Raw genomic sequence first — 19,714 nt, forward strand, 5'->3', positions numbered from 1 at the left:
ATAAGCTCTAGGTTAGACTCCTCTCAGTTATCACTTCTGTTTTCTGCTGGGAAAAGGTTGGCTGATCAGCTCCGGGGTGGTGCACTTCCCAGGGAGCTATTGCTTCAGTGAATTGCTAAGCCACCAGTGACAGCAAAAGTCACATTACAGCTTTCCTGATGTTTCTGAAATATCACGTGCCTATATGTAAGAGACCCAGATTTCACCACATTGATCTCCTCATAGTTACAACAGTACACCATTTAACGCTGACTGTCGGAGGAACTATGGACATGGCCTTGGCCGAGCTTCGGTGAGATGGTGAGGGACAGGGAGCCTGGTGCGCTGCAGTCCGTGGGGCTGCGAGGCGTCGGACGTGACTTGGTGGCTGAACAGCAAGGAAATGGAGAAAGGCTTTTGTCAGAGGAGGGGTGAGTTCCTGACCCTTATTTTAATCCTATGTGCTGCTGTTGAGTTCCACGACGCGTGTGACAAGGATTTATGGGTTTTCTATAGTTGATCTGAGCATTTGGCAAGTCAGCCATGAAATGTTTTTAAATTTATATTCACTTCATCAAGGTATACAGTCAGCTGTTTTATGGACTGCTAATTTCCCTAGTCTAATGGACTTCATGGGGAACTTAAAGGTCATACCTGGTGGTAGGTCTGGCGGGGGTCCTCACAGCAGTCACCGCTCTCCTTGGTGATGCTGAAGGCACATGAGGGAAGAGAAGGGGTTCTGTATCTTTGTTCTGTAGGTCACCCCTCACGCCGGACGGAGCGGGAGCCCCATACTTGGTGAGATGCTCATCAGAGTGAAGGCTACATCTTAGTTTAGGACAACTTTACTGGCTTATTTCAGTTTTGTACACATGGTGAGATGAATATGCGATACTGTCCTCACTGGTGGGAAATGGTGTTTCTTAGTCGAGAGAATTTCACCTCCCTACAAGCATTCACATAGTTTCCATGGGGGCTGGAGAAACAGCAGGGAGCCGGGAGACAGACTTGGTCTCCAAAAGCACAACCTGAGGATGATACTCTCTGGAACAGGAACTGGGGACTGAAAAGAGTATTGTGAAGAAGAAGGAAAAGGCGGTTCACGGGCGTGTGATTAAACACCGACGTGGTGGACAAATGTCTGTCTCTCTCGGTGCCTTGTGAAGAGCCGGGCAGAACATTCTCGCGTGAGAATCACCCACATGAGCGTCAGAAGAGGAGGCATTTCTGCAGCAGCTCCTGTTCCCCCGCCGTGTCCCCCCGCCCCCTGCCGTGGGGCGCTAACTCCGTTACTTTCAACATTGTGCACGTGTCAGAGGGGACGAGACCCTGTGTCTCTTCGCCAGAGATGCCCACGTCAGAAGGGAAGAGGTGTTCAGGGCAGCTGGGGAAGGGTGCCTTCAGGCTGCAGGCGGTGGCTGCCGATTGCCTCCACAAGATCTGGAGGTCACAGGTGGAGAGAAGGGCTGCTTGACAAGGCAGAGCCCCGTACTTGGGGGACTCACAGAGCTCACGCATACTCTGCATTAGTACTGCAGTGTGTTACACCAATAGGAAAGTCAGAAACTTAACTTCCAGCGATGAGCGTGACGGAGGAAATACGGCTCTCAGAGTGGCCGAGACCCACGGTGGGAAGAGGTGGGGGGCTGAGTCACAAAGGTGAGGAAGGGCCTCCAGGGAAAGGGCGGCCCCCTAAATCCAGCCACATGAGGATCTTGTGGAAGGGTGTTCAAAGCAGAGAAAACGGCAGATGCAAACACCCGGGGCTCAGTGAACACGGAGAGCCTGAGGGACAGGAAGGAAAGAGTGGGCAGGAGAGGGAGTGGGGACCCTCGCTGAGCTGCTGGCTCCTCTCCAGGCTGTGTCTGACCTAGGGTGTATGCGGGAAGGACCTCGGACACTCACAGAGCTGACAGGTGCGGTCTGCATCTCTCTCAAGTATCTCTCGAGGTCTCTGAGCAGTTTTCTGTCACAAAGGCACACATGTGCGATATGTGTGCTGTGAGGCTGATATGGCAGGGGATGAATTGCTTTCCTGGGGACTGAGTTTGGTTGACATCCCAGCACCCACATTTCAGCCTGCTTCTGTTGTCCTTCACTCATGGCCTCGTACATAGCAACATCTGTGATATGATTCATCCTTCCTTCTGTGGAGAAAATAAAGTAGCCCAAGGTAACGCCAAACTCTTGAGTTCAATATTTACGGTATAAATAACTCTTGTGACTTCAGGTTCATCACTTCTCTTCCCTGGACACCAGAGTCCTCATTTTTAAAATAAAGGAGCTGATTCTTCTGAGGTTTCTTGGTTCTATAACTGTGCTTAGAGTGTGAAATTGATACAAATAACTTCTAATTCCAAGTAGACTCTACCTTTCTCAGAAGAAATGACCCATGATTCTCTTTTAGGGGGAAAGAAGCTTTTCTAACATTCTCAAAAGTGACAAAACCTGATTTTGTTTTAGGGGGAAGAAAAAGCCTTGAGGATTTTCAGCTTGCTTCAGAGGACCCTCCACACACAGCGTTTTCTTTGTGGTTTTGTTTACACCAGCATCTCACGCTCCCAGAGATATACCTTCCCAGGCAGGTGCTGGGTTCCCCACTCAGCTCTAATTGTGGGCACTGGGGATAAACAGGAGACTGAAAAGAGAAAAAGAATTGCTCAGAGTTGTAAACAAGAGACCTATGATGCCTTCTTTGAGCAAAACCAGATGGAAAAAAGATACATGACTAAAGAACAGTGAAAATAGGATAAAACTGATGCTGAATTATAAACACCAGGGTAAGGTTAATTCAATAACTTTCATTAAAATATAGCATGCCTGGTTTCACCCAAAGAAATAGTCAGAATTCCTCCAGGAAACTAACTTGAAAAGCAAGCAAGCAAATGCACAAACAGAAACTTTTCAACAAGTATACATGTATGTGTTTACATATACTGAGTATGACTATATGAATATACATGTACATATACAAATATATACATATAAATCACTCACTGCTGTTTCCACTGTAACATACAGGTGCAGGTTAATAGAGAAAAATGTCATCAGTTCAGTTCAGTTCAGTTCAGTTGCTCAGTTGTGTCTGACTCTTTGCGACCCCATGAACCGCAGCACACCAGGTCTCCCTGTCCATCACCAACTCCCAGAGTTTAGCCAAACCCATGTCCATCGAGTTGGTGATGCCATCCAGCCATCTCATCCTCTGTCGTCCCCTTCTCCTCCTGCCCCCAATCCCTCCCAGCATCAGGGTCTTTTCCAATGAGTCAACTCTTCACATGAGGTGGCCAAAGTATTGGAGTTTCAGCTTCAACATCAGTCCTTCCAATGAACACCCAGGACTGATCTCCTTCAGGAAGGACTGGTTGGATCTCCTTGCAGTCCAAGGGACTCTCAAGAGTCTTCTCCAACACCACAGTTCAAAAGCATCAATTTTTCGGCGCTCAACTTTCTTTATAGTCCAACTCTCACATCCATACATGACTACTGGAAAAACCATAGCCTTGACTACATGGACATTTGTTGGCAAAGTAATGTCTCTGCTTTTTAATACGCTGTCTAGGTTGGTCATAACTTTCCTTCCAAGGAGTAAGCGTCTTTTAATTTCATGGCTGCAATCACCATCTGTAGTGATTTTGGAGCCAAAAAATTAAAGTCTGACACTGTTTCCGCTGTTTCCCCATCTCTTTGCCATGAAGTGTTGGGACCAGATGCCATGATCTTAGTTTTCTGAACGTTGAGCTTTAAGCCAACTTTTTCACTTTCCTCTTTCACTTTCATCAAGAGGCTCTTTAGTTCTTCTTCACTTTCTGCCATAAGGGTGGTGTCATCTGTATATCTGAGGCTACTGATATTTCTCCCGGCAATCTTGATTCCAGCTTGTGCTTCTTCCAGCCCAGTGTTTCTCTTGATGTACTCTGCATATAAGTTAAATAAGCAGGGTGACAATATACAGCCTTGACGTACTCCTCTTCCTATTTGGAACCAGTCTGTTGTTCCATGTCCAGTTCTAACTGGTGCTTCCTGACCTGCATATTGGTTTCTCAAGAGGCAGGTCAGGTGGTCTGGTATTCCCATCTCTTTCAGAATGTTCCACAGTTTGTTGTGATCCACACAGTCAAAGGCTTTGGCATAGTCAATAAAGCAGAAATGGATGTTTTTCTGGAACTCTCTTGCTTTTTCAATGATCCAGTGGATTCTGGCAATTTGATCTCTGGTTCCTCTGCCTTTCCTAAAACCAGCTTGAACATCTGGAAGCTCACGTTTCATGTATTGCTGAAGCCTGGCTTGGAGAATTTTGAGCATTACTTTACTAGCATGTGAGATGAGTGCAATTGTGCAGTAGTTTGAATATTCTTTGGCATTGCCTTTCTTTGGGATTGGAATGGGAACTGACCTTTTCCAGTCCTTGGCCACTGCTGAGTTTTCCAAGTTTGTTGGCACATTGAGTGCAGCACTTTCACAGCATCATCTTTCAGGATTTGAAATAGCTCAACTGGAATTCCATCACCTCCACTAAATTTGTTCATAGTGATGCTTCCTAAGGCCCACTTGACTTCACATTCCAGGATGTCTGGCTCTAGGTGAGTGATCACACCATCATGATTATCTGGGTCATGAAGATCTCTTTTGTACAGTTCTTCTGTGTATTCTTGCTACATCTTCTTAATATCTTCTGCTTCTGTTAGGTCCATACCATTTCTGTCCTTTATCGAGCCCATCTTTGCATGAAATGTTCCCTTGGTATCTCGAATTTTCTTGAAGAGATCTCTAGTCTTTCCCATTCTGTTGTTTTCCTCTATTTCTTTGCATTTGTCACCGAGGAAGGCTTTCTTATCTATCCTTGCTATTCTTTGGGAAAATGCCATAGGAATTTTTTTAAAAACTTATGTTTTCTAGATTGTTGCTTCATTGTCAAGATATTGAAGGCAATTTTCATATTAACTTGAAGAATGGTTGTTTTCAACTGTTGAGAGCATAAAACTGGATTTTTTAATAGTGTTGAGATAAGACCCAGGGGGCACTAACGGTAAAGAACCTGCCTGCCAATGCACCAGACCTAGGAGATGCAGGAGATGCAGGAGATGCAGTGACCCCGGGGTTGGGAAGAGCTCCTGGAGGAGGAAATGCCAACCCATTCCAGTATTCTTGCCTGGAGAATCCCATGGACAGAGGAGGCTGGCGGGCTACAGTCCATGGGGTCTCAAAGAATCAGACACAACTGAAGCAACTCAGTATAGCAAGTAGTATAGAATTCTTTATAAAAAAATCTTTGACCTTGTGCAAGACAATTTTATCTTTTGTGCCTCAATTTTTTTATCTGTAAGATGAAGTGTTCTGTCTATAGTAGATAATCATACAATTGCTTCTAGCTCCAACATTCTTTAGATCTTGGCAGAAAATATTCACGTTTTGTGTGCAAACACATTTATGCCTCTGTTTTTGACCCTTCCACAAAAGACAAATGTTTGAAAAGTTATACTATTCCGTAAGTGGAGAGTATGTTTTTATTCACAACTATCCTCTATGTTCTTTAGTTCCACTCTGAGGCCTGAGGTTTAGAACAATATCCCTGGTCTTTGTAAGAACCTGAGTCACCAAATAAAATGAAATAATGTTCATTACAAGGTTTTTATTGATCCAGAATGAGAAGCAATACCTTTTAAAAAGATGTTCAGCAATGAGGACTTTCTCTCTGACCATTTCCTCTCCTCCTTACAATCCTTCCTCCTCCAGGAAAAAAAAAAAAATTGGTTTAGCTCTCAGTTACCCTAGAAATCTATTAATCACATCTCGTATTTCCTGATAGCATTATTTAATTAACATTGCATTAGGTTCACTACATGAAAGAGAGAAGGAAGGAAGAAAGAAGAAAAAAGAAAAACTGATATGGTCTCTTTTTATCTCTTTACCTTTCTCACTTAGTCTCAAACTTAGAGCTTCATTTAAAGCAAATTATTGGGAAAAAGAAAAGGGGAATTACTGACAAAGGTCAGATCCAGTGCTTGGCCGACTTTCCCTAGCCTGTTGTTTTCACAGAGTGTAGTAGCACAGTATCTCTATGTGAATCTGTAGTTTGTAAAAAGGTAATGTGGCTAAGAGTATGTTTGTAGCAGTCTACAAGAGCTGAGTCATTGAAAAAGACCCTGATGCTGGAAAGACTGAAGGCAAGAGGAGAAGGGGAGGACAGAAGATGAGATGGTCGGATGGTATCACCAACTCAACGGACCTGAGTTTGAGCAAGCTCCAAGAGATGGTGAAGGACGGGGAAGCCTAGTGTGCTGCGGTCCACGGGGTTGCAGAGTCGGACGTGACTGAGAGCCTGAAGAACAAGATGATCAGGTTGTGTGACTTTGTTCCATGCTTTTATTTTTTAAACTCTAAGATCAATTGAACACGTCTCAATTTTTCAAGGTGTTTTTAAATTTCTCCATTGAATGTGAAGAGACATTTGAAATAAATTTCATTGCTTTGAAACCAGACAGAATGTAGAATTTAAAATATTTCTTCTAATTCTGTTTATGCCAACTTAACCCTAGAAATGTTAATGGTTTTTCAAGTGTATTTCTGCAAAAGTCGAAATTATTGAGTTATTGAATCATTAGCTTCCCAGGGCTTTAGAAAAATCAGGAACCATCTCTCTCTCTCTCTCTCTCTCTCTCTCTCTCTTTCTCTCTCCCTCTCTTTATTTCAACTTGCCACTAAAAAGAAATATCCAAAGATTACTTACTATAATTATTCAACTGAATTTTGTAATTCTGTTTCTCAAAATGAAAAATGTTTTAAAATTTACTTAAAAACAGTTTTCTGGACTTCTGTAGAATAATATATTATGAAATTATTTTAAAAGGAATAAGTTTATTTTTGTTGTGTAACATATATATATATATATATATATATATATATATATATATATATATATGTCTGCAATATAGTATGATGCCAAAAAAGCACAGGTTAGAGTACATGTGATAAAGTGCATAGAGAGCATCCATTTTCTCCATATATACACATTTATGTGAATGTCTAGAACAATATAAGACAAAATATAAGCACTTCAGTTGTCTTTGGGTGCTTAGAATGCCAACTGATTTTTATTTATTTATTTTTATCCTTTTAAAGTGTTTTCTTGTAACGAGCAGTTGTCATTAGAAAAATGGATTACATTAAAACCAGTCCTCAACAGATGGACTGATGGAAATGATGGTGATGAAAGAGATCGTTGTGTGAAAAGTCTCATGAAATTCTTTCTCTGCTATTAGATGATAATTCTCAAGATTCAAAAAATTTGAGTGAAAACCAAAAGAAGGACCTTCACCCTCCTGGAGGCAGGGCCACTGCCTGTACCTAATTGGTTCACTTCCAGTTGGAAGCCCAGTGATCCCTTGATGATTACTCCTGGGGAGGGCAAGGGAGTAGGACCCATTCTTCCAGCAGGAATCCAACTGTAGGTGGTTTTTCTTTCCTTGTATCCGGGTGCCTGAAAATTCAGAGGAGATTTGATTCCATGTGCAGTTGGATACCAAGCCTTACCTCCTCTTTCTTTGTAATGCCCACGCCCCCATCACACTGTACTGCGAGGAAAGCGCTCATCCTCAGGTGCCTAAGGAAGTGCAAAATTCCTAAGAAATCTCCTGCCTCTTTTTTCCCTTCTTTTTTTCAGTCTACACATGTCTACCTACTAATTCACCTAATTTATCCTACTAAAATGTTACTTTTAAGTACAATACTATTTTGTTGAAAATCCAGTAGCTCTCTCTGACATGAAGAAAAAAATCTATAACCTAGAATTCAAAGCTCTCCAGAACTTAAACTCATCCTAGCATGACTTTGCCTCAACACTCCCAAGAAAACCTTTGCTTCATGATAACAGCTAACTCACTAAATTGACCTTGAAATTCAATACTTCCAAGTGTTGGCTTTTCCTGTTTTCTCTCTCTGGAATGGCTTACCTCACGGTTTCCTCCAGATTCACTTCTACAATATAAAGCCAGGTTAAGATTCACACTTGACATGTTCCTAGCCCACTGATCTCTAAGAGATCGCCCCCTTTCCTGAAGACCTGTGCCACCCACTCATTCCCTTCTGTGGTTTATGTTAGTTGACTTCTTTGGTGCATGCGGGAGTTTTCTCCCCAGCAAAATGATTCTTTTTCTTAAGGACATGGGCTGTGTTTTATCATCTGTATTTTAAAATCACCTAGAACTATGACTCTTCAGTAATCCCTTAAGAGTTGGCACTAAATATGTGTTTTTTTTTTGTTTTGTTTTGTTTTTTTTTAATGAACTGAAGCATTAACTAGAATGCTTTCTAAGCATTTTGGTAGAGAAACATGTACAACAGTAGAACACTCCACATTCCTGCTTTTTTTTATGTAAGTAGTTAAAGGATGAAACCTAAGACTAATCAGTCATATTTTGAGTTAACCTCAGTGAAAACCACAAGAGTAAGATTACCTTTTGCTCAGCTTCCTATTTTTGAAAATGTCCTTATCTCGTTGAGGGTTAGTGTTTCAATGGAGCATTTAAAAAGTTTGTCCAAAACACACAATTATGGCTTGCCTCTAGCAGAAATAATGCATGCCCCCACTTCTGTCTGTCAATAATTGAATTTGCCTCTGAAGTTCAAGAAGTTCAAGATTTCCTTTTTGTGTGTAAAACTGGCTGCTTCTGTTTTCTCTGTATATGCAGCAGACCCAAATCTAAGGCAGAAGAAACGCCGTGCAGTGGGGGTTTGTGAGCAGGGACCATAATAGAAGAGATTGACATGACTTCACAGAAGAGTTATTTTTAAGTGAAGAGAATGCCTATCCTTATGCTGAAAGGGCCTTTAGAAACTATTCCTGGGATTGAAAGGCAGGGTGGGGGCAATTCCCTTCGCCAGCCAGCAGTGCTGGTCTGCAGGGCGCTGCTGCCACCTGCTGCATGCAAACAGCCGTGGAGGGGCCGGCGCGGGGCTGGCAGGGCAGGATGCCAGGCATGCACAGTTAACGTTCTGTGGGCACCCCGAATTTTTATTCTCTTAGAGCCTGGCTGAGTCTCAAAGGAAAACCTGTCCAACCTGTTGACTCTGGGCTGCAGAAGTATAAAACAACACCCAGGAGGGAGCTTTGCCAGCAGCCACTACATGGGCACCCCGGGCATCCCAGCCCCCACGAGAGGCAAAGATTCCATTTAAAAGTGAGTCTGGAGGTCTGAAAAATAAGTGAGAATTCCCCTTTTCCTGAATCTCAGGGAGTTTTTTTTTTTTTTTTTGAAGAGTTGCTTCACTTTACAAGAGATGGGAGACCTCTAGAAACTTTAAGAGGAGGATATTTTTCTTAGATAATTCAATAAATTTAGATTCTTATTGGCATCCAGTTAGGTAGATTTTTCTTAATATGAAAAGTAGAGTAGGTAGCTGAAATCCCTGCCCAGGCTTGTAATGAGTCTCAGTTTAATAGGGACACTAACCTACGGGTCAGGGTCTTCGTGCTGTATCTTCCGGCCTGTTTTTGCTACTATACTCCATCACTGTGAGTTACTGGAATTTCTAGGAGAAAGGGGGCGGAGATGAAGGCACCAAGATCAGTGATATTTCTTCCTGCCTTTCATTCAAAGACTTTGAACTCCCTATCCCTCCCTGAAAATACCTGTCAGCCCCACCTGACCCAACATCTCCAGGGACCTGAGACTTTCTGAGGAGTTGGGAGTGGGCAGTAAGAATAAAAGTCGGGGAGTCCTGGACCAGGAGGTCAGTAACTCTACTGTCTGGCCTCTTCGGGAAACATCATTAGCTGAGTAGTAACGAGCAAGTATGACAGCTGTCATAGCAAATGTTTGTAGTGGTGCTGTAGAGGGTAGCCTAGACATCCAGGAAGACAGTAGCCCTATTTCATCATGTGAAATTCTCTTCTCCCAGGTAATTCTAAAATCTCCTGAATGGCAGGAGTGATGCTTTATGTCTTAGCATCATCCATACCCCCTAAATCCTTGTGTGGGACAGATCAGTCCATGCATAATAACGTGATACTTGATGACAACCTGGTCAAAATTATCTCTGCCTGACCTCAAAAGAGAAACCGTCTTAGGAACACAACTCAGCCTCCTCATTTGTCTTTAGGCTTGCTGGGTGTTTCCTCTATTTCAGTAACCAGATTAAGGTCACAGATTATTTCACCAATTGTTCATAAGATGGTATATATTTATTTTTATTCTAGGTTCATTAAACTTATTCTGTAGTTCCAGCCTAACATTTCTTGATGTTGGGAGGTAAAGACATCCATATTTTACCCCAAACTAGAAACCCAGTACAGTTGTATCTGGCAGGGAACAGTCATCCTGTCCTTCTGTGAATAACCGGACATCTTTACCAGGGAGCCGCTTCCCTGAGATCAGTCTCCGTCCTCTGTAAATGGAAGTTAGTGGGTGGATGTGAACAGGCCTGGGAACCAGCTGAGGTGGGAGATACTCGGCCTTTGGATTCTGATTGCTTTCTCTGTTTCTGTATGGTGCTTGCTGAAGCACAGACATGCTTTTCTGTCATCATCAAAGCAGACCTCCTGCCCTCACGGTGGGAGACTTTCCTCCCTGACCACCAGCCTATCCTGGATGGACTGGAAAAGGAGCCTTCACTTCTACATCTTCAGGGAATGTGGGTTTCCCTGAAAGAAAGGAGATGTTAAAATCCCATTTCCTAGCAAGAGCTGACCTCTGTTACTTTTCAGATTTTATTAAAATTAAATGTGTTAATTCTTTGTCCTTTCACCCTGGAGTAATTCTGGAAAGAAAACATATTTTAAAATTGAACAGAAAGACTATTATGAAAGATGGTGAGCTCACATTTGTTAAATGACTTTGTGCTCTTGCAAAGAAGTGTCTGAAAGGCACATTATGAACTGCGCTGCGTGATTTCCTTTGTTTGGATTTTAGAAGCAGTTTGACTGACACAGATCCTGAAGGGGAGAATCTTTGGATCCTGGAAATGCTTTTAACGAAGGTGATGCAGAAGACTGCAGAGAACAATTTCAACATTGTTCTGTTGAAGGTTATACTTAGCTCTGAACCACATTACTTTCCTGTCGACGTTTCATTTCCTGGGGTCTTGCCAAGTGATAAACAGACACAGGCGTGTGGTGGGTGTGGGGTTTTTCAGCACGAAGAGGGAGGCTGGAGTTTTCTTAGTTAAAGGCATCTGTTGACTTCTGTGATCATTATGAAAATGCTGGTGTGAGGCCTTCAGGAGACAATGGGGAAAAAATGGACATACTGTGCTGTCTATTCCATCATCCAGATGCACCTGGTCAGGGGTAAGGCTTCGGGTTGTCCCTTCTTGTCACACTGGCTGCTTCAGGGAGGGAACGGGGCCTCTGTTCATTGAAAATGTCTTGTGACTACTGCTGGAATTGATCACCAAAGGCAGATTGTCACTAAAGTTTTCAGTTATGTATTTAAGTGGCAGCTCTCAGCGAGATGCAAGGATCTAGAAATGATTGTAAATGAGCACTAAAAACAAGAAAGGAATGGGTGGTTTGTGCCACTGCTCTGAGACATTTACACCCATTTCCTTCCAAGAGGGTCTCTGGAGTAACTGAAAAACTATGCTTCTTGAAAATGAAATGCTCTCCAAATGGTTGTCAGAACAACTCTGCAACACTAAAAAAAAAAAAAAAGATTCATAAAGCCATCAAGGCTCAGAGCTCCTTGCTCAACTTTTTCTCTCTCTCAAATAATTTCTCTTTTGGATTTAACAAGCATTTCTCCTCCAAATACTCAGATCTTTGGGAGTTGAACATATGCTGAATTTTAATGAGGCATGTATAGGTGTGGACCTGGAAGACAAAGCAGACTCTTTGTGACAGTGGGGACCAGTGCCTAAAGGGCCTATTGAAAACAGCAAGAAGGAAGATTCATTCTGCATTCCATAGCATGAGGGTATTACCGTGAGCCTGAGTGTCTTAAGAATTAACTGTGCTTTTCAGATATAGCTACGAAGATTTTAAAGAGGATTTCTAAATCAAAGGAGACATTGGAATATAATGCTTTAGACAGGATAAGAGGTGTATTATCAGGCAAGGCTGAGCTCCCAGGCAGCTACATTAAGCTGCACTAACTCTGCCTACCCAAACTTCTGCATCCATAAAAGTACAGTAATTCCCCTTTGTCAAGTCCCTTTGAGAGCCTGTTTTTTTCTCAGTTGCTTGTCATGTTTTTATCTTTTTCCTTTGTGAGCTTCAGTGGTACTTGTCACAATAATATATCATTCCTGAAACAGTATTCCATGTTAATTCTAAAGCTGAGACCTACACTATGGATGGCATGTCCAAGGCTTAACACGTCTGAAGAGTCCTGTGCCGTTTGGTCAAAGAACTGATGAGAGGGAATCTTCTCTCAAGTGCAGTGTCTCAGTGTTGATTATAGACGATGGTGCTCAATGGTTTATTCTTAGTGGAAACCTCTGCCACTCTTTCCCCTTTTTACCTCAGGAATCCTAACTATAGGGAAAGGATGGCCCTTTTGACTCTCTTATCTTGAATGTCAAATTCCTTACTCTTCTCAACCAATTTGGAAGGCGGTTTGGAGGTCCTGAAGGTTATAGAGAGAGCACAGACTCTGGACAACTGAATTCATCTTCTCTCACTGAAGGATGGCTTTAAGCAAACCACGTAATCTCTCTGTGCCTTGGTTTCCCCTTTGATGACTAGTGTTAACAGCATTACGCTTTGATGTGTGTGGAGGATTAAACAAGATAACCTATATGTCAAAGCCACCTGTAAACGTGTATTTTTTTAAACTGTTATATTCTCATTGGTTACTTTTCAGCTTCAGAAAATAATACTTGGTGTTATTATGTGTTATGTGCTGTTAACTCATAAACAAAAAAGCCAATTATATTCATTGTAGGAATAGCTGTCATAATAAATTTACTAGTGGGTGCAAGTTCCCTCCAAATGCTAAGGCAGCCAGGGAAGAAAGTCCCAGCTGCTCCCTCAGTTCCCCAGAGTAACCAAGGTCTTTCACCAAGGAATCCCTCTCTGGGAATCACGCAGACTGATGGTCACACCTTCCTTTTCAGGAGTAGTGGAAACCTTCAGCGCAGAAGAACACATTTACGCTCTACCTGGCTCTGATGTCAACCTGACCTGCCAAGCGCAGAAGAAAGGCTTCTTGGTGCAGATGCAGTGGTCCAAGGTCACTGACAAGGGGGACCTGCTTGCTGTTTATCATCCTGAGCATGGCTTCTACTGTGCCAGCCAGGGCCCCTGTCGGTCACTGGTGGCTTTCAGAGAGGCGCCCGGGAATGTGTTTGCGTGGACTCTGTACTTAAGGAACGTCTCCTCCTCGATGACCGGGAAGTATGAGTGTAGCTTCACTCTGTACCCAGAGGGCATCCGGACAAAAGTCTACAGCCTGAAGATCCAGGCAAATGGTGAGTAACTATGACTGCGAGTGGGAAGGAAGCATGTATTGAAGGCATTCAGCTTTCAGCAAGTATGTATTCTGAGCCAGCCGTGTGCCAGGCACAGTGCTAAGTACAGGAAGGTTGAGTGGAAAGAGGTATTTCCTGGAAATGAAGACAGAAATTGATCAAATAATGCCATGAATTAGTGTTAAATCGAAGCAGTGATAAGTGATAAAGGCTGCAGTGGTTTTGTGAGAATACATGATAGAAGCCAGGGAAATGGACTCTGAGAAAGTGGCACCTGAGCCGAGGTCTGAAGACTGCGTAGATATTAACACTATTTGGGCGGTGGGAGATTTATGATGGATCCAGAGACAGGAAACTGCTGTTGTGAAGGGCTGTGCAGTATTTGAGGACATGGGGAAATGCCAGTGGGACTGCGGTGCAGGTTTAAGGGATGAAGTGGGAGATACAGTAAGGACCAGATCATACTGAACCTCGTCAACCATGTTCAAGGCTTTGATATTTGTCCAAGTGCCTTGGTAAGACACAAAGTATTTTCATCCCAAGGATGGCATGACATTATAGCCTGATTGAATTTGTTACGAAAAGATGGTGTTGGCTTCAGCAGCACCAGTATGAGAATGAAGTGAGAGGGGATGAGAAGAAAAGGTGGAGAGAACTTAGGGGACAACCCCAGTAACGCAGAAGAGACAGAGTGGTTGTTTGGGGAGATATAGAAAGAAGATGACAGATTTGATGCCTTGGGCATTAAACAGGTAGGACTTGGGAACAGAATGGATCTAGGACAACGGCAGTGTGAATGAAGGAGAGAGAAAACGTGCGTGTGTCTGGCAAGTACTCCTGAACGGTGGTGCCATTCCCTGAGGTGGGAGACTAAGGAATCAGAGCAGATTTGGGGGGGGGGGGGGGGAATTTATCAAAGTGGCTTTGGATATATTTCATATAAGGCAGGGGAAAGTACCAAGGAGGCTGCTGAATGTGTAGCATTCACTCATGCTTGCTTTATAGGGCCACCTTTGGAGGCAGGACTCCTAGGTTGAAGTTCTAATTCCTTTCTGGCTGGAACTGAATTTCACCTGGGGATTGGCATGTACCTTCTCTGAGCCCGTCTGGAAAATGATGATAATAATGGCTACCCTAAATTAGTTGGTCCTAAAGTAAATGATCTCTATACTCCCTGCAGAAGGAAATGGCAACCCACTCCAATATTCTTACCTGGAAAATCCCATGGACGGAGGATCCTGTTAGGCTACAGTCCATGGGGTCACAAAGAGTTGGACACGACTGGGTGACTTCACTTCACTTCACTTCAAAGTAAATGATCTCTATACTAGTGGAAAAAATGAAACTGAAAGTCAACAAATGGAAAATGCACACGAAATGGAATGATTTTAACTTAGGGGCAAAGTGACCTGGTGGTTTAAGGAAAAAACACAACAAAAACTAACTCACAAAGGCCATGCTTAAAGAAGGCAAGGAGCTGCCCAGGACGAACACCACACATGGATTTATTATCTCCTCTCCACTTCTCATCAAGAGATAAGACCATGGTGTTGGCAGCCCAGCTACAGAGCAGAACCTCCTCTACCTCTGCCTTTATAGTGCCCCAGTTCCCATTGCTGATTTCCAGGAAAAATGCTTCATTTGGGGATGGATTGGGGTGGTAAGGTAGAATGAAGAGAAACGAGACCTGTATAGAGTTTACCTGCATAATATATATTTTGGAGTCAGGTAGCCTGCATTGGAATGTGGGCTCTGTCATCCATTACATATTTCATCTTTACCATCTTATTCTAAGTCCCTAAGTCTCTGTTTCCTAATGTAGCAAATACAGATAATTATAGGACCTCCTTCATAGGTACCATGATTTTGATGATTAGGTGAGGTAATCACTGTAAGGCACTTAGCATAGTTCCTGCCAAAGAGCAAGAGTTTGGAAAGTGGTAGTTTTCATTATGAATAGTAAATACAATCATAATGAGTGAATGCTATTTCTCAGGTCTTATTAAAAAATGAGTCCACCCCCCTCTCTTTTTGCATTTGCCTAATATGGGTGGCTCAGATGGTAAAGAATCTGCCTGCAGTGCAGGAGACCCAGGTTCAATCCCTGGGTTGGGAAGATCCCCTGGAGAAGGAAATGGCAACCCACTCCAGTACTCTTGCCTGGAAAATTCCATGGACGGAGGAGCCTGGTAGGCTACAGTCCATGGGGTTGGAAAGAGTCGGACAGGACCGAACGACTTCACTTTCTTTCTTTCTTTTCTTTAATAAGGAGCCCAACAGACATTTGCCACACTTTAGCACAAGTACATGTTGAACTTCACTTTAGACAAAGATTTTCTATCTTCTTAAAACTGTAAACTATGCTGCTACAGATCTGCGAACCTAACGTTTATTCCATGGAGAATGGACAACATGGATAGGAAATAGGAGGTGGGAATGGCTCGACATGAAGACAGCCAATGGAAAGGAGATACTGTATCATTCAGAAAGGAGAGTGGTGTTGCCTTTGAGGGAAAATGTATTTCTTAAAGGGCCAGGCTTCTAGCTGCTAAAAACAGCAAATCACTGGGGAGACAGAAGTCATCTGTACATGCTTTGTGCTTGTCAGTTCCCAGTCGTCTGGTTATAACTTTGCTGTTCATCAGCTGGACCAGAGGGGAGAAAAATGGCATTAGTGTTAAAGAAATGTTCTGGTGCTGTGCATTTGGGTATAAAGGGAGCAAAATAGAAAAGAAGAAAAGAGAGAAAGGGAAAAAACTCAGCATGCAGTGATCAAAGATGTGTGTGCTCAGTCCCTCCATTGTGTCTGACTCTTTTCAACTCCATTGACTGTAGCCCACCAGGCTCCTCTGTCCATGGGATTTCCCAGGCAAAAATACTAGAGTGGGTTGCCATTGCCTCCTCCAGGGGATCTCCCCAACCCAGGGATTGAATCAGCTGTCTCTTACATCTCCTGCGTTGGCGAGGAGGCTTTTTACCACTAGTGCCACCTGATCAAAGATGCGAGCCTGGTATAAACCCAAGGGGCAGATACTTAGATGGGGCCTCTTGAGTTGTTACTCAAAAGCCCTGTCAAATTCCCCCAATGATATCTTTTTCCCTTTAATTCTTTTGATCTTCGCTCACTTCTCCTCACTTGGACCACTTCCTCTCACATCCCTGGGAGATCTTCAACAGGCTGGTTGGGTCGGCAAAGCACACAAGTGCGAGTATGTGCAGTAGGTGAACAAATACCAGCTGAAGTGGCGAGTACGAATCTAAATGTGAAAATGCGGAGGGACCAGAGGTGGTGGCGACCTCTTTCTGTTTCCTCTCTGCTGTTTGCGGGGTCTGTTCACAAAACAATGTGTCTAAAGCCTGCCCGCCCGCCCTGGAGCCTTTGAGGGAAAATGCTTTGAGCGAAAAGCTGAGAAGGGACTCTTCTAACTGCGCCTTGTTTGTTTGTATGGACCAGTGCTCCGAGGCTGTGGACAAGGGCAGAAATGTTACACACTGTTTGGCATTTGCTTCTTTTTTCATTCTGGTATGACAGAGTTTCCTTTTTGATTTATTCCAAGAAACACAATTCTTTGAGTCAAGCCTTGGGTGATTGTAATCCAGGTTCCCTTCATTTGATGCTACTGGATCACACAGTGCTTCAGACTATTAAGACTTTAATGCGTTTAAAATATGTCGTTCTTAGAACTGGCTATATAACATACAATGTGGCTTTAATTGTGGGGAGGGGTGTTCATGTTTTTAGAAGCATTAGCAGGAGAGGAAGGAGGAAGGGTAGTAGAAGGAGGAGGAGGTGTAGGAATAAAGTAGTGTAGACTGTAATAACAGAGGGGTGGTGCTGGTAACAGAAAGGAATAATCCTGATAATATAATCTTGAAAATCTTGGTCTAACTGCATGCTGTTACCCTGCCTAAAGGCATAATTTGTTCTTCAATCTTTTTACCCCAGTTTCATTGAGATATAGCTGACATGTAACGTCGTGTTCACTTTAGGTATACAACATGATGATCTTGTGTTTGTGTGTGTGTGAAGCAATCATCACAGTAAGCAGTTAATACCCATCACCTCACACAGTTACAGTTTTTTTATGATGGACCTTTAAGATGTGCTTCCTTTAGCAACTTTTAAACATGAAGTGTAGTGTTTTTCACTTTAATCACTGTGCTCTACATAACATCTGCAGAGTTTATCTATCTTATAACTGGAACTTTATACCTTTTTATCATCCTCATTCATTTTGCCCGCCTCCCACCCCCTGCCTCTGACCAGTCTATTTTCTTTTAATCTGAAGGCTGTCGGACATTTCTTATTTTTCTTTGCCAATGCACCTGTTGAGCATATTTATCTTGTATAATTACCCACAGCCTGGATTTTGCTTTTATATCTCATGGCATCTCCATGTTCTTCTTTCACCTTTTAGTTAGGTATACATATTTGATCACATTTATTTTTATCTTCTGTTAAGAATATTTCGTAGATGATGTTGTGTAGTTACATCATCACTACATAATGTCTGGTTTTGTGATGTTAACAGCCATTGATGGGTATTGCCTTAGATCCATTCATTCATTATTGGCTGCCAAATAGTGATGTTCTAATCTTTCTTTCCTTCATTTATCAGCTGAAATGTTCTTATAAAGAGGAACTTCCTCTCATGAACCAATTGTTTACTAGATATACAATTTGTTTAAAAAAAAAAACAACCAGAATAGACACTTGATTCTTTCCCTTCACTTACCAGTTTTAAAAATGAGTTTGTTCACTAGCTTTCTTAGGTGACAAATAAGTATTTGTGTTCAGTATCAAGAATCTATATGAACTTAAGCATATTAGTGAGTTTTAATTCATTATAGTTATTTTTATTAGGCTGAAAATATCCTATATATAAAATCTATTAACTCTTTGTGATATAAACTGCAAATATTTTCTCAGTTTTTCATCTATCCATACTTTCTTATAGTATTGTTTCCAATGCAGCATAATTCTTACTTTTTTAAATAAAATCTGTCATTTTTTTCTTAATGGTTTCTTAATTTTTTTCTTAATTAGAAAAAAACTTTTTTCTAAATTTGAGTCATACTTAAGAAAAAATTTCCCCATTCCTAGATTATACAGAAATTCACTCTTTATTTCTGACACTTCCATGTTTTAAAATTAGTATTTAAACTAATGTTAGGTTTCTAGTGCTATATATTATATCAAAATATATTTTTATTATTTCTAGTAATTTTTTTGTATTTCCTACTTTTTTTCCTCTCTGTGGTTCAGTTTGGAAATTCTCTATTGACCTGTTTTCCAATTAACAAAGTGTTTTTCTTGATACACAGCAATTTTTCGATCTCATCAAATTCATTCTTAATTTCTGATATTATATTTTAAAGTTATTGTTTTTGATAGAGTTTTAATTCTTTGATGAACTTGTTCATCTTTTCATCTATTCCCTTCATCTTTTTCTCTATTCTTGAATATGGTAAAAAGTTATTTTAATATCCTTATTGTTAACTCCAATGTTCCTGTTTTTCTATGTATGCAGGTTGTTATATGTATTACATATATAAAGAAGACATATTGTGTTGTTAATGACAATAATACCAAAAGGAAGGGATGTGCTGGAGTAAGTTGTGGAAAAAGGAGAAAAAGCAGACACGAAGCAGACACATGAATGATCGCATATAATAGACCCAGCAGAGCAGTGTTATAGTTAAGGATTCAAAGAATTTCATGTTCTTAAAAAAAGCTGAGAAGAAAAAGAAAATATATATAAAACCTTATATTGACCCATATATTTACCATTTTATATGCTCTTCATTTCATCCCATGGAGAGAAGTTACTATTTGGTATCATTTCCTTTCAGCCTGAAGGACATAGTTTAGAATTTCATATAAGAAAAATCTACTTGCCATGAATTGTTTTGTCTTTTTTTCTCATTTTTTATTTTTGAACGTTAGTTTCAAGGAGGGTAAAATTTTTAGTGGACTGCTTTTTCTTTCAGTATTTTGAACATGTCTCTAATCTTCATTGTTTCCAGTGAGACATGAGCCAGTGATTCTGTTATTGGTCCCTGCATGTGATAAGTTTGAGATTTTTTTCCTTACTGATTGCTTTCATAATTTTCTCTTTGTTTTGGCTTTTGGCAGTTTGATTATGATATGCTTAGGTGGGTATTTGGTTATATTTATGTTACTTAGGTTTTAAAGTTCTTGAATGTGTAGATTAATTTGGAGAAATTTTTTAAAAATCAAATATAAAGTTTTGGCTTTTGTTTCTTCAAATATTTGTTCTGTCCTCCTCTGTTTCATCTCTCCCTCTATGACTCTAATTACATATAT

General features: G+C 41.5%; 1 protein-coding gene across 2 annotated transcripts in view; it reads left to right on the forward strand.

Moving 5' to 3' along the window:
- The first annotated feature begins 11,091 nt into the window (after positions 1 to 11,091).
- The window catches only part of CD96 (CD96 molecule), an 88,635-nt gene continuing 80,012 nt past the window's right edge, over positions 11,092 to 19,714 (forward strand). For both annotated transcript variants that reach the window (XM_061134278.1, XM_061134277.1), the window contains exons 1-2: positions 11,092 to 11,266; positions 13,033 to 13,386. In XM_061134278.1, the coding sequence (XP_060990261.1) occupies positions 11,206 to 11,266; positions 13,033 to 13,386 (415 nt within the window). In that variant the 5' untranslated portion in view covers positions 11,092 to 11,205. The remainder of the gene's footprint in view (positions 11,267 to 13,032; positions 13,387 to 19,714) is intronic.

The sequence above is a fragment of the Dama dama genome, chromosome 31 (assembly GCF_033118175.1).
Source record: "Dama dama isolate Ldn47 chromosome 31, ASM3311817v1, whole genome shotgun sequence".
NCBI lineage: Eukaryota > Metazoa > Chordata > Mammalia > Artiodactyla > Cervidae > Dama > Dama dama.